This window comes from Desmodus rotundus, chromosome 2 (genome assembly GCF_022682495.2).
Source record: "Desmodus rotundus isolate HL8 chromosome 2, HLdesRot8A.1, whole genome shotgun sequence".
NCBI classification, from domain to species: Eukaryota; Metazoa; Chordata; class Mammalia; order Chiroptera; family Phyllostomidae; genus Desmodus; species Desmodus rotundus.
The window spans coordinates 203,386,632-203,398,951 of record NC_071388.1 but is presented as its reverse complement, the minus strand read 5'-3'; the positions used below and the strand labels follow the sequence as shown (position 1 = coordinate 203,398,951).

Sequence of the window (12,320 nt, the reverse complement as noted above, 5' to 3'; positions counted from 1 at the left end):
GGCATGTGACATTCCTGTTCCTCTTTCTCCCTGCCTTCCCCTGTCTCTAAAAATAAATAAATAAAATTTAAAATAAGAAAATTTATTTTTCAAAAATTCAATTATTTTCTTTGCTTCGTTTATCCTAACAGCAAGAAGCCTACGTGTGCTTCAGTTCACAGCAGGAGTCCCTGCCATTCTGGGTCCGATAATTTGGCGGGGGGGGGGGGGGGTTGGACTGTCCCATGTTCAGCAGCATGTCTGGCTTGTACTAACTAGATGCCAGTAGTAGCCTCCCTGTGCCCTGAGCAACATGCCCCTGGCTGAAACCACTGATGTTAGTCAAGCAGATGCTATGAACGCCATCAGAGACTAAGTTTGCTTCCTATCATTACAGGATTCATGCCCAGTGCCACTTCCTCAGTAAGAATTCCCCGATATAACTCTCCTAAACAAAGATACTCCCTCTACCCAATACCCCCCCCACACACATACCTTTCATTAACTATCACAGTAGATTTCAAAGTTTGGACCCGCTGGGGCCCCTAAGACCCTTTTCAAAGGGTCCGTGGGGTCAAAACTGTTTTCATGTCAAAGTAACACATTATTTGCCCCTTTCCACTACATTGTCATTTGCACTGACGGTGGGGACCAATGAGCCAGTCAAGGCAGTGACACCAAACTATACCAGCCATCACTGTAGTTTTTATCACCATGCAGTTTACAAAAAAACCAAAATATAAAGGCATGAAAAAGAGTAGAGCTGATTACTTGCTTTCAGTGAACAGGGGCAAACTGAGATGCCAGAACACAAAGAACAAAAGGTGGAAATTCACCCAGAGAGGCAGAGATCAGGTCACAAGGGGTGTCCTGTGCCATTTGAGGCGCCTGCAAGGAAGGCTGAAGGCAAGGGAGATATCTGAGAGATAAGAAAGGTCAAGAGAGCCTTTACAGAGTAGGAGTGGAAGTCAGAATCAAATCATAAACCCCTGAGGAAGTAGGGTTCCTGCAGTTCAGTGAGAGACGGGGTCTTAGAGAAGAGCAGGAGACATAGCGGGGACCGGAGGCAGGCTTGGAGCTGTGGCGGGTGGGGAGGAAGGTGCTCACCAGGGGCACAGGGAACACAGCAAGCACACCAGGGGAGGTGCCTCCCCAGGAAGACTGCTGATGGAAACACTGACTTTAGGACTCGGATAGATTATTTTAACAATGAAAAAACAAAGTTACACAAACCTGAAAGCCTTAAATGAAAAATGGAGAAAAAAGTTACAAATGTGTTTGGTAGGCAGCAGTACAGGAGAAAATGTGGTGTTTAAGCAGAAGCAAACGTCACTTTAGAACTATTAAAAAACCAAATTGGGATTAATTTTTAAAAATCACACCATAATTTGTTTTATATTTGCTCCTCATCAAAAGATTGAAAATATAAAACAGTGCCCAGTACATACCTTTTCTGCCTTTTTGTCAGAGATGTCTTGCTTTTCCAGAACGGCCATGCTCTCCTTCAGGTTCTTCACAATGTCTGCTGGAGACTTGTGGGACTTCCCAAATGGGAACGGCATGGCGGCCGTGACAGACACCTCGCTGCGCTCTGCCTGCTTTACCTGGGGACACAGGGCGAGGTACAAGTGAGAAAAACAGTGGTGTCAACAGAAGACATACTTCTGAAATCCTAACTGGGCAGAAAACCAGCGTTTGGGAAAGTAGTGTCACGGGAGTTTCACAGTCGGTAGGAAGTGGGAACCCTGGCAGGATGCGGGAGAAAGGATAACACAGAGACACCTTGGAACTGCACACACTTTCACTCCTCAAAAGCCTCTCTACCACCTGCTCTCCCAACCACCCAAGTGAGGAGGGACGTGCAGGTGCTGACAACGTAGGAGCTGCAGCTATCGCTCACAAGGCAACCAGTTCCGCCAGGTCCGTTGTGACCCAAAGTGTCCTTCATCAACACACTGTACCCCAGTGAACAGATATCTCCATTTTACAGTCGAGGAAGCTGAGGCACAAGGAAGAGAAGGAGCTTATTATAACGCCAAACAGCACTAGCAATAGGCCTGCTCTCTGGGTCTCTCCAGACGCTTCTCTTCTAGTGTTCATGCTACTCCCCCTAAGCACCCTGGTGGGCACAGACTTCCAGGGCCTGCCCACCTTCTTCTTCACTCACTCACAGGGTCTCAGAGCTGGTGAGAACCCTGGGGAGCGCCTTGGCTAAACCTCCCACCAGACCCTCCAATCCTTTAAGTGCCAGTTTCAACGTGTACTCTTTCTACTTGGATACAACCATCTCCTGTGAAGGAGCTCACTGCCTAACACCCTGCAGATAATGAACTTCTGGAAGTTTGTAATTTTTTGTGGGTAGCAGAAAACAAATTTCCACCACATAAACCACAATATTACATCATGCAAAAGGAGACCAACTCTTCCAAGAACTCGCCATGAAAAAACAAAGTTAACAAGACAAACAATGTAAGTAACTTGGGGAACAGGCCAGAAGCTATGATTTCTTTCACTAAATAAACTAAAATGTTATATTCACAGGCATTAAACCTCGTCTAAGATGCCAAAAGATAACACTTTCGAGAAGAACCTTACGATCACTTGTATCAGTGGTTTTCAAACTGAGTTCCAAACTCCTCCATTTAACTGCCCCCGGCGCTGACCTCTGCCTCTGCCAAATTAAAGAGGTAAGTCTCAGATACCTCAACCCTAACTTGTTTTCCCCCCATGTCAATATAAAGTATCTCTATTGCATAGTGTTATACTTCTTTTGAACTTTGCCTAAGACTGCATTTGAAGAAAATATTTGAATGTTTTCTCTCAAGTTTGAGATACAGTGACCTACATATCAGGTTACAAATAAACATGGGGGGGGAAGCATGCAAATAAATGCTAATGTTAAACCTATAATTAAATCGTGAACGACTATGTTATTTTGTGAAGTGTTCTGGTGAGATCTATTCTGAGCACTCTCTATACCCAAGTATCACCTACTGCTCACCTGCTGCCAGCTTGTAAAACTTTTTTGGTTTAAATTAAACCACATCTTTATCAACCAAAGGGAAATGTCCTCAAACACAGATTCTCAAAATTCAAAGACGCAAAAACTTAATTCTGAACATCTTTGCTATGACAAGTTGGGGTCTGTCACAGGTGAGTTACTCCCATGTGGCTCCAATTATCTCTCCAATTAACCTGGCTGGATACAAACCCTGGATCATTCTTTTCCACTACATCCTTCTTTTTTTAACTTTTTTTTTGAGGGGGCTGAGGGGCAATGCAGGTGGATTCTCCATAAACACAGTGGGTTCACACAATAAGCTCTCTGAAAATATCTATTTTCTAGTTGTACTCTGTACCAACGGCAGTGCTGCCGCAGCCCGTGCTGGGTGGAGGGTGGGAATGCAGTGGTATTTTGCAGGAAGTGTTATGGTGCTATGCAACGGAGATATTTTCAGCTCTGGCTCAATGGTGGAAGAAGTGACTTTCCAGGCCAAGGGGGTTTAAAAAAGTCCTACCACGCACCAAATGCTGGTCACAGGAGAAAAGAATTGAGCTGCCAAAGAGAACACAGACAAGGAGACGCACGACACAATCATTCCTTGTAATTAGCACACCAGGCAGCCAAGGTTCTGCAGAACATATAAGCTAGTAAGGCTGTACTTCCAGGAAATACAGTTAGTAACAAGTACCCAAAACAAGAAGTGGCCACTCCTCAGCAGGACCCAGTCACAGCGGTGAAGCCATTCACGACACACATACTTGCTCTCCCCGTCCCTCCCTCTCTCACATCCCCACGCCTCTCCTATTCTTTTATGATTTATTGTTTTAAAATATAAAGTATAATTATTAAGTAAAAGAATAAATAAAATAAAATAATTTTATTATAAAACTTGTAGAAAAGAACTACATAGTTCTTATTTTATGGTATGACTATAATAAACAAATCCTTTACTTTCTTTCATTTAAAGTCCTCAATTCACCAATTCTTACACAACTCAACTGCAAAGATTTTGCAGGACAAAGGCAGGGAAATAGCATCCCTTAAAACTTCTGCCTTAGACTTTGGTTCTTATGTCTAAGTTTGCTAGTTGTAAGTTTAAATATCTTAGCCACTCAGTGGTACAACTTTTAAAATAACTGACAACACTGAAAAGATTAAAATTAATGAGTGGCTGCTTAAGTGATGACCAAGCAGGTAACAATACAGGTGCCTAGAACTTAAAAGCGTAAGAGTAAAGCTTTAAGAAATAAAGCTCTTCATAAACATGTTAGATTACTATGCACAGAGCTACTGAGTGTTGATTGTTACTGAATTTACCAGTGTAATAAAGGACACAGAAGCGACCGGGGGCAAACGTTAGGAGTGATACAGTGAGGCGATGGATGTGTCCACAAGCGCGCTCACTAACGTGCGGAGAAGGGCGCCAAAAACAGTCGATGCAGAGCTGAAAGTGTACACTTCTGGGGGGAAGAAAAAGGGCACACTGGTATTTTTTCCTTACAAGCCCTTTTTGTAACTATTTACCTCCTTCAATTATACACATGTGTAACTTTGTAAACATAAAAGGTAAGTTTAAAGAAATCAATGGGTAATATAAAACAATCCATCCTCAATACATAAAAGGTACTATCCATAAGACAACTGAATGACAGAGCTAATTTTACTCAACTTTTCTGTATGTTCAAGTATTTTCCGTAACCGTGTTTCAAAACTGCCCAAACTATGTTTTGGACATAAATGGAATTTAGAAAATGGACAAAAATGCATATTATAAATGAAGAAAACGCATCTAGCTTTCAAATATAACTAATTTCCTCTTGTCCTATCCACCCCCCACCCCCGCCCCCGCCCCAAATTGGTTCATAATACCCCTCAGCAGGACTTCTTGGGCTGAGCCAACTTAACACAACTGGGAGAAAGACACAGCCACTGTTAGGGTTCTAGAGAGGGCTTGGAAACCCACACCTACGTTTTTCAAAACGGACATAAGCGTGCTCCTCAAGACAATCAATGGTGTATGCTCGAATGCCCATGAAAAAGAAGTCTTGCAGGGCAAATTTAACTTGAAAATGTGAGGGGTGAGTGGGGAGGGCAGGGGCCAAGAGTAACTTAACACACTACTTTCACCAGAAACAGACATTTATGGAACTGCACACACTAAGTCTGCACGAAAGAACGGGCACGACTATTTAGCACTGCTCGCCTCTTATTGCTTTCCTGGCTCTCCAAATGCTCTTTCTTTCTGCATTTAATTCAATGACTCATCTTTATGTCCTTCAAGGTCCCACCCTTGGCTGTCTTTTTACCCTATATCCTACAAGAGATCTCATCTACCCATGGTTTCAGCAACTTGAAATCTATTTCCTGCCCCAGCCAATGAGCCTACATTCCCAACTACTACTCCTTACAGATGTCCTCCAGGGAACTCAAACGTCATCCCCAAACCCTGCTTCTTCTTCTATGTTCCCCTTCAGATGAACAGATCCAGTGCTCACCCCATCGCAAACTGGTCATTATACCAGACTCTTCATGTGTTAACTGTCCCATATATAACCAGTTCACAATTTCAGCCAACTCTATGTTCTAAATCTCTCTATCCCTACAAACACCAAGTGTGCACACCTTCACATAGGGCAGTGGTTGTTGTCAATGGGGCCAGTATCATCTCTAGGGGATGTCTAGAAAATTTGGTTGTCAGTGATTGTCACATTCACTGACCACTGAAATCATGATCTGCCCCCGCCCCCCAAAAAGCATTGCTTTTTGTGCTGTTGTTCACATAAGCATAGTCTTCTGCTAACTTCCATATACTTGGGGGCAGAGGCGTTGGGTTGGGGGTCAGAATAATGAAAGGTCATCTACTCCTGCATCTATGTTCATAAATGAGAGTCGAACTTCTCACTTTTGCTTTTGGCTTTTGCAACATACTCCTAACTCTAACTCTATTCAACGGTATATTGACAAATACTGAGAAGTAGTCAAATGGTCGATAAGCCATTCATTAGGACATTCATTCAAATGCCATAAGCCCTCACTCTACGCTGCCAATCAAGGCACTGAGGAGTACCTGCTCCAAAGAAGACAACCTCCGGGTGTGTGCGGCGTGGGTATGTTTAGAGACAATAATGAAAAGCTGCTGAATGAGAATACATTCCTAGACAGTTGAGTTCATAGGCCCCGACATTAACATGTGTTAAATCTGACTCAGATTTGGTGGTCAAATGCAAAACTGCAGAGAAATAAACCCCCCCCCCCAAAGACTGTTGCATACGAGGACTATTGAGGTACTTAATGTAGCAGTCACAAGAAGTGTGCAATTTCCAATAACTGCCGAGTGTCTACAAATGCCAGATACTGTATCAGGTACACTAGACTGTCCACATAGTGCAGGGAAATGACACAAAGCACAGTAGTTGATTACCTGGGTTCAAATCCCACCTCATCCATGCCATAGCTGACCTACATTTTTCTAAGCCCCCTTTCGTCATCTCTAATGGGAACAATAGCTACCTTACAACTTAGTGTAAGAATTATATATGTTAATAGTGCATCTGAATAAATAATAGTAAAGGATAGTTACGTGGACTTTTTTTCCTTCTAAAATCTGATTCATGACTACTATTTCCAGAACCAAATCGGGGTTAAAAAAAGAAAGGTATCTGCACAGACTGAATAACAATGTGAAACGCTTTTGTATGGTTAGGATATATGCTCTTCTGAGTTGCAAATAAGATGCAGTGACTTAGCTCCATTAAAATAAACCATGAGTGCCTTTAAGAAGCAGCTGACTCTTTGGTTAATTACCAAAGCTGCCAAATACATAGCTCATCAACTATGTCAAAACTAAAATTAAGTGTTTGAGAGCATGCAAGACTTTGGAGTGTGTTTTGCAATTAATGTATCTTGACCAGACTTCCCGAGGCCAATGATGTTCACCACTGGGCGCTATGCAGGCATCACACCGACTCTTTTACAGCCCTGGTGGTAGCAGTATTTAAAGTGTGAGATCTCACACACAGCACTCCACTGCACACAGCGCTGTCCCTTCTCTGCTAACCCCTCCCCAATGCTCTCCATTTCCCTTAATGAAATGGGCTTAGTAAGCGTAATGTTTAGAAACAATTTCCCTTTGCGTTCTTCTCAAATAGGCTTTCTGTTAACCCTTAAAGCTTTTTTACCCACATTAAATATGGAAATGTCAAATTATGATATTTATGAAATATGTTCCAGTAGTAAAATTCATTCTTTACCTGAGCAACAAAGCAAGGTACCTGTTCATCAGAGAAGGGGTTTTGTTTTTAGTAGCTGATTTTTAGCTGCTAAAATCATGTAAAGCCATTTTATGTGATTTACAGCAGCTCTTGTAAAAAAAAAAAAGCTGTGTGTTAATGTCACAAACAGGAATCTAATGCTAACCCTCAAACACTTATTGAGAAAAGCATACGACAGCTGTCAGATTATACTGTGGTAACTTCATTGTACTATGGAGAAAGTATGAACTTTGAAGACAAAAGTCATGCTAATTAGGCACAGTAGAGTATTTCAAGCTGCCTTAAATCCTTCCTGCATAAACATCCACTTAAACAGTTCTAGAATTTAATTAGAGATACGGTGAGAAGTATTAACCAAACTGAACATGGCTAAGTTTAACTCTTAGAAGTTAAGAAGGTATCCTACATCAGAGCTCTGTGACTTCATTCTTGTAAATTCAAACAACCTTTAAAAACTATGTCTTCATAGCCAAAATTATTGGATCAATACAACTGTTTTCAGTCAGCAGGGGGTCGCTGGAGCATGTCAGACTGTTCTGTAACTATTTCAGCAAAAACACTCAGGTCACATTGGGCCTTATTTCTAATGCGTTACTTACGTCCCTTTCCTTCTGTGCAGCACCTGCCCAACTTTACTTTGTCGTAGGGACCAGGCCCGTTGTCCCAGAGTCATATAAAATGGGTAAAGGTGAAGAAACTCCTTGTCCTTCTCCCCACTATCTGACTCAGGACAGTCAATGAGCATGTGTCAGGCCGTCATCTTTATAAAAATCGAAGAAACGATGCCGGACCTGCCCGCCTCAGAAAGCAGTTTTTCATGAACAGTGATTACACAGAAGACAGCTCTGGTCACAAACAAGGCTACACTCTGTTCTGTGTAGTTCTGTGTACCAGGTACCAGGGTAGCAGACGCCAAGAAGACTCCGAGTGACTCAGCTGGAGAGTCAAAACATGCAGACTATCAGCTTGCACCCAAGGCCATGCCAATTCGCTCTGCCACCAACCGTGCACGCAGGCAGCCATTTCCTCATCAGCTACCACCACTACGCCCTGTTAATCCTTTCTTTTGATTTTTGCCAATCTATTCCATTAAAAAAATGCTACTCTCTTCACCTCCACCTCTTCTCAGCCCGCCATCAATTCTTTTGATTTGAACTGCTGATCACTGATGACAAAACATAGCTTCATGCCCATTACTCACCTGCATTTCCTTAGTACAGTTACCTGTACATCTGTACTGTTAGTTAGTCTACTGGATTTGGAGTCGTCTTCTTATACAATTGGATGTAGGGTATTGTATAACTATGGATATCATCCCTTTGGCTGTTATTTTTCTCAAATATGCTCTCCTCGCCCTGGCCGGCAGCTCACTTGGTTGGAGTGTTGCCCCTGCACACCAAGAAGCTGTGGGTTTGATTCCCAGTCAGACACACACCCAGGCTGCAGGCCTGACCCCCAAACAGTTGGGGTGCCCATGAGAAGCAACAGATCGATGCCTCTCACACTGATGTCTCTCTCTCTCTCCCTCCCTCTCTCTCTCTCCTCCTCTCTTGCCAAAATCCATAAATGTACCCTCAGGTGAGGATTAAAAAAAAGTGTGCTCCTAGTTTTTCATCTGCATTTCAACAACGTCACTTAATGTATAAAGTTTTCATTTTCTTATTGTTTTATCTGTCATCTTTTTTTTTATGAATTCTGGATTTCCTATCAGGCTTTAACTGCATGTTGAGTATCAATGCAGTATTTCCTTGTATAGATATCAGACATTACAATTAAACAATGGAACCCTTTTCTGAGACAAGTTCTAACAATCCAATTTAACCAACCTCACTATATTCTCCAGTTTGACAAGTCCGGCAACTTTCATGCTAGCACTGCTCAGCTGTGGGACAAAGTCAACCAAGCAATCACTGTGACACGAAGTCATGAGCTTTCTCTAGTCAGCCAGCAAATAATTTAAGCTACTGGGTGGGGGTAGTATACATTCTTTATATGTGGTAACTCTACTTAATTACATGTTAAATAAACATTTGATATATTTTTCAGAATCAGAGGTCTATACTTTGAGAACATTAAAACAAATGAATTTATAGACATGCCTTTTAGAAACGGATTCCAACCGGTAATGTGACCGAGTTCCCATTCCTAGGTTCCATCTCAGTCCAAGCCACGCCAGAGGCGAACACCAGGTTTACAGTGGACAGAACATACCATCAATCCCGGGCAGCAGGTAGCAGTATTTTGCAGTAGACCTGCATCCCCATGTCCTAAGCACTGAGGCAACCAGGACTGGAGCGAACTGAAAGTGAGAGAGGTAGTGTGAAAAGAACTCACAGCCTGCTGAACAGGCTGGTCCAGTTTGTTAGTACACACACTACCAGCACCGCACTAGCCTGTGAGTTGTCCGGGAGCAGAGCCATACATATTCATGTTCGATCTGTATCACACTCAGCACGGGTGGCGATCACAGGCCCCCTCAGGCCCCCTACAGGCATTCCAGCTTGCCACCATCCCTCTTCAATTTGGGCCCTGTCTTCCATATGTGGTCCAACCAGCCAAGACTACCTGTCCCTGTATTTCATAAATGCAGCCTTAAACTGTATCAATAGTTGTGACAGCCACACTATGTGGCTGCTTTCTAGTCAACAATTTAATTGACTAAGTCTTCTCCACATATTTCATAGTGAGCCACGTCTTCATCCATTATTTCCCATTGCATTTTGGGACACAGCTACAGGACTGAACAATTATTCCTATTAAATTCCTTCTGGTTTAGGCTCAATACACAGTACAACACAATTTTCTTCTTGGATCCTGACTCTGTTGTCCAGTGTATTATCAGCTTTCCCTACCAGATTCCTGTCAACTACAAATCTGATCAGCAAGTGCACGATCTTCCTTTGCTCCCTGTTAAAGTCACAAATACAGAAACTTTCCAGCTAAAGCCTGCTATGACTCTCTGCTGTGTGCACAGTCATTTAAACAACCACAAGGCCACCAAGCCACTCAACTGCATTACCACTAGCAATGATGGCTTACCGATACCTGACCTTTTTGTGTATATTCAGACACAAAAAGTAAGTATCCTCCCACCCACAAAATATGACCAAACTTACGCTCACTATGTAAAAGTGCACTGATATTCTCTATTCTGTGCCATTCTATCCCAGTCCCTCGGACCCTTCCTTCCCTCTAAAAATACTAGCCATAGCCCACTAGGCTGGTTTCACAATCATCTGATAGGATGGAACCCGCAGTTCATAAAACAGAATTAAAATTAATTTGAGTAGCTCTTTTGTTATTGACAGTTATCTTATTCACAGTGTGGAACTTCTCAAAATATTACAAGGTAAAAAGATTTTAGCACACGGTTTAAGACTTGAAATCATAGTTACATATTACAAAGCAGTATTTAGAAACATCTGTGATACATAACTAATTGACTGGCTTCCATGAGTATTTTAAAGGTCTTTTACCATATGGACTTGCCATCTTTAGTTTTATCTACACTGATTCATTCAGATAATCTAACGAATTAAGAGTTACATTATCATAGTTTTAGAATTAGTTTCAAAACACATGAACTTCAACCATTTCTTTACAAATGAACACTGTATTTTAACACTATGAAAGGTTCATCAGTGTCCACAGTTTAAAATGTGAAAATGTCAATCTTCAAGGATGAAATTTTAAGTCTATTTTTCTTTCTTATACTTACTACTCACTTTGCCACAAGGCTGTGTAAACACACACCATGTGATTGCGAGTGAGCATCACAGCCTCACCTGTGTTTCGGGAACTAGGAAAAGCAAATAGCCAATTCAGCTCTTTAAAAAAGATAACTCCTTAAGAATACATAGTCCACACCTGAATTGTAAACAAATAAAAAATTCAAAACAAAGTTCAAACACGAAATAAGGCCTTTTAGAAAATTTTTTTTGGTGTCAAACAAGATAGATGCTGTGGCTCTAAAAGGTATACCTGAGAGAGGTGAAATGATTTTTTTTCCTTTTAGCCATTCTGTTGAACGCTACAGTATTCTGAAAAACTTTTTAAATTTATCACTGTGACACTTACTTCTAGAGGGTCCGATGTAAACCTGGAAAATCACTCTCCCTCAAGGTCCAAGCCCTGCTATTTTTGTTCTGGCCAAATGCCCACAAAAGCACCAACATGCCACAAAACCAGCCTGGGCTAAAGCACCATAGTTGGAGATTTGAAGGTTTGTTTTCCTTTTAAACTGCTCAAAGGCCACCTTGTGGTGGTATTAGTGTAAATAGACTTTTTCCAGCAGAAGTATTTAGAGTCGCAGAATAAACAATTACATGGCCCTGTGGAGGATCACGTGGAATGTTCTACCCAGGGATGATTCCCCTGAGGCTTCTCCTAAACTGTCAGTATGCCCTTCCCACTCTTCAACACCCACACACTGACTGGCATGTGCCGTCTTGGTGCTGGGCTGAGAGAAAAATTCTAGATGAAATTAATGAGGCTATGAAACTTCCATTTCAGAGGAAGAACTGAAGTTCATTTGTCAAATGATTGGCATGAGTAAATAGGAAAGCTCTTGCTTGCGCTTTTGGAAGAAAAAATTCCCAATTCTATAGCCAATACTTAGCTTGTGGACCAAAAGAGTGGGCCGTGCCTCATCCGTGGCACACATTCGCCAGGAGTTGCTCGGGACTTAGGATGCAGCTGTGCGACAAGACGCAGGCACAGAAGAGTGAAGTCTACAGAAAACTAAAACACGCACCAGGCTGGACGAAAGGAACTGAAAAAACGTGGTCTGGGCAGCAAAATCGGAGGACAGACCGAGCACGCTCCACTGAAGGTCCCAGACTGCAGTGAAGGAGATGCTGCTTGAACTAGTGTTCTGTAAGAGTCAGAAAACGTATTACAATTGGCTGGAGAGCTGTATGCAACAGTCTAAACAATCATAAGAAAACAAAAATTATTTTGTAGTTGCACACCAAGCTTTGGTGGGTAATAAAGTATTCAGCAAAAAGGCAGGCAGAAAGTGAGAAACTCATCATAAGCTCAAGTTCTGTTTACAGAATAACCATGTG

At 42.1% G+C, this 12,320-nt stretch overlaps 1 protein-coding gene across 4 annotated transcripts in view; it reads right to left on the bottom strand.

Moving 5' to 3' along the window:
• CAB39 (calcium binding protein 39) overlaps positions 1-12,320 on the bottom strand; it is an 85,335-nt gene that overhangs the window by 41,534 nt on the left and 31,481 nt on the right. For 3 of the 4 annotated variants that reach the window (XM_045197993.3, XM_024564291.4, XM_045197994.3), the window contains exon 2: positions 1,428-1,583. In XM_045197993.3, coding sequence (XP_045053928.1) covers positions 1,428-1,541 — 114 coding nt within the window. In that variant the 5' untranslated portion in view covers positions 1,542-1,583. Of the gene's footprint in view, positions 1-1,427; positions 1,584-12,007; positions 12,108-12,320 lie in introns of those variants that run through there. The other variant, XM_045197995.3, reaches the window with a different exon arrangement.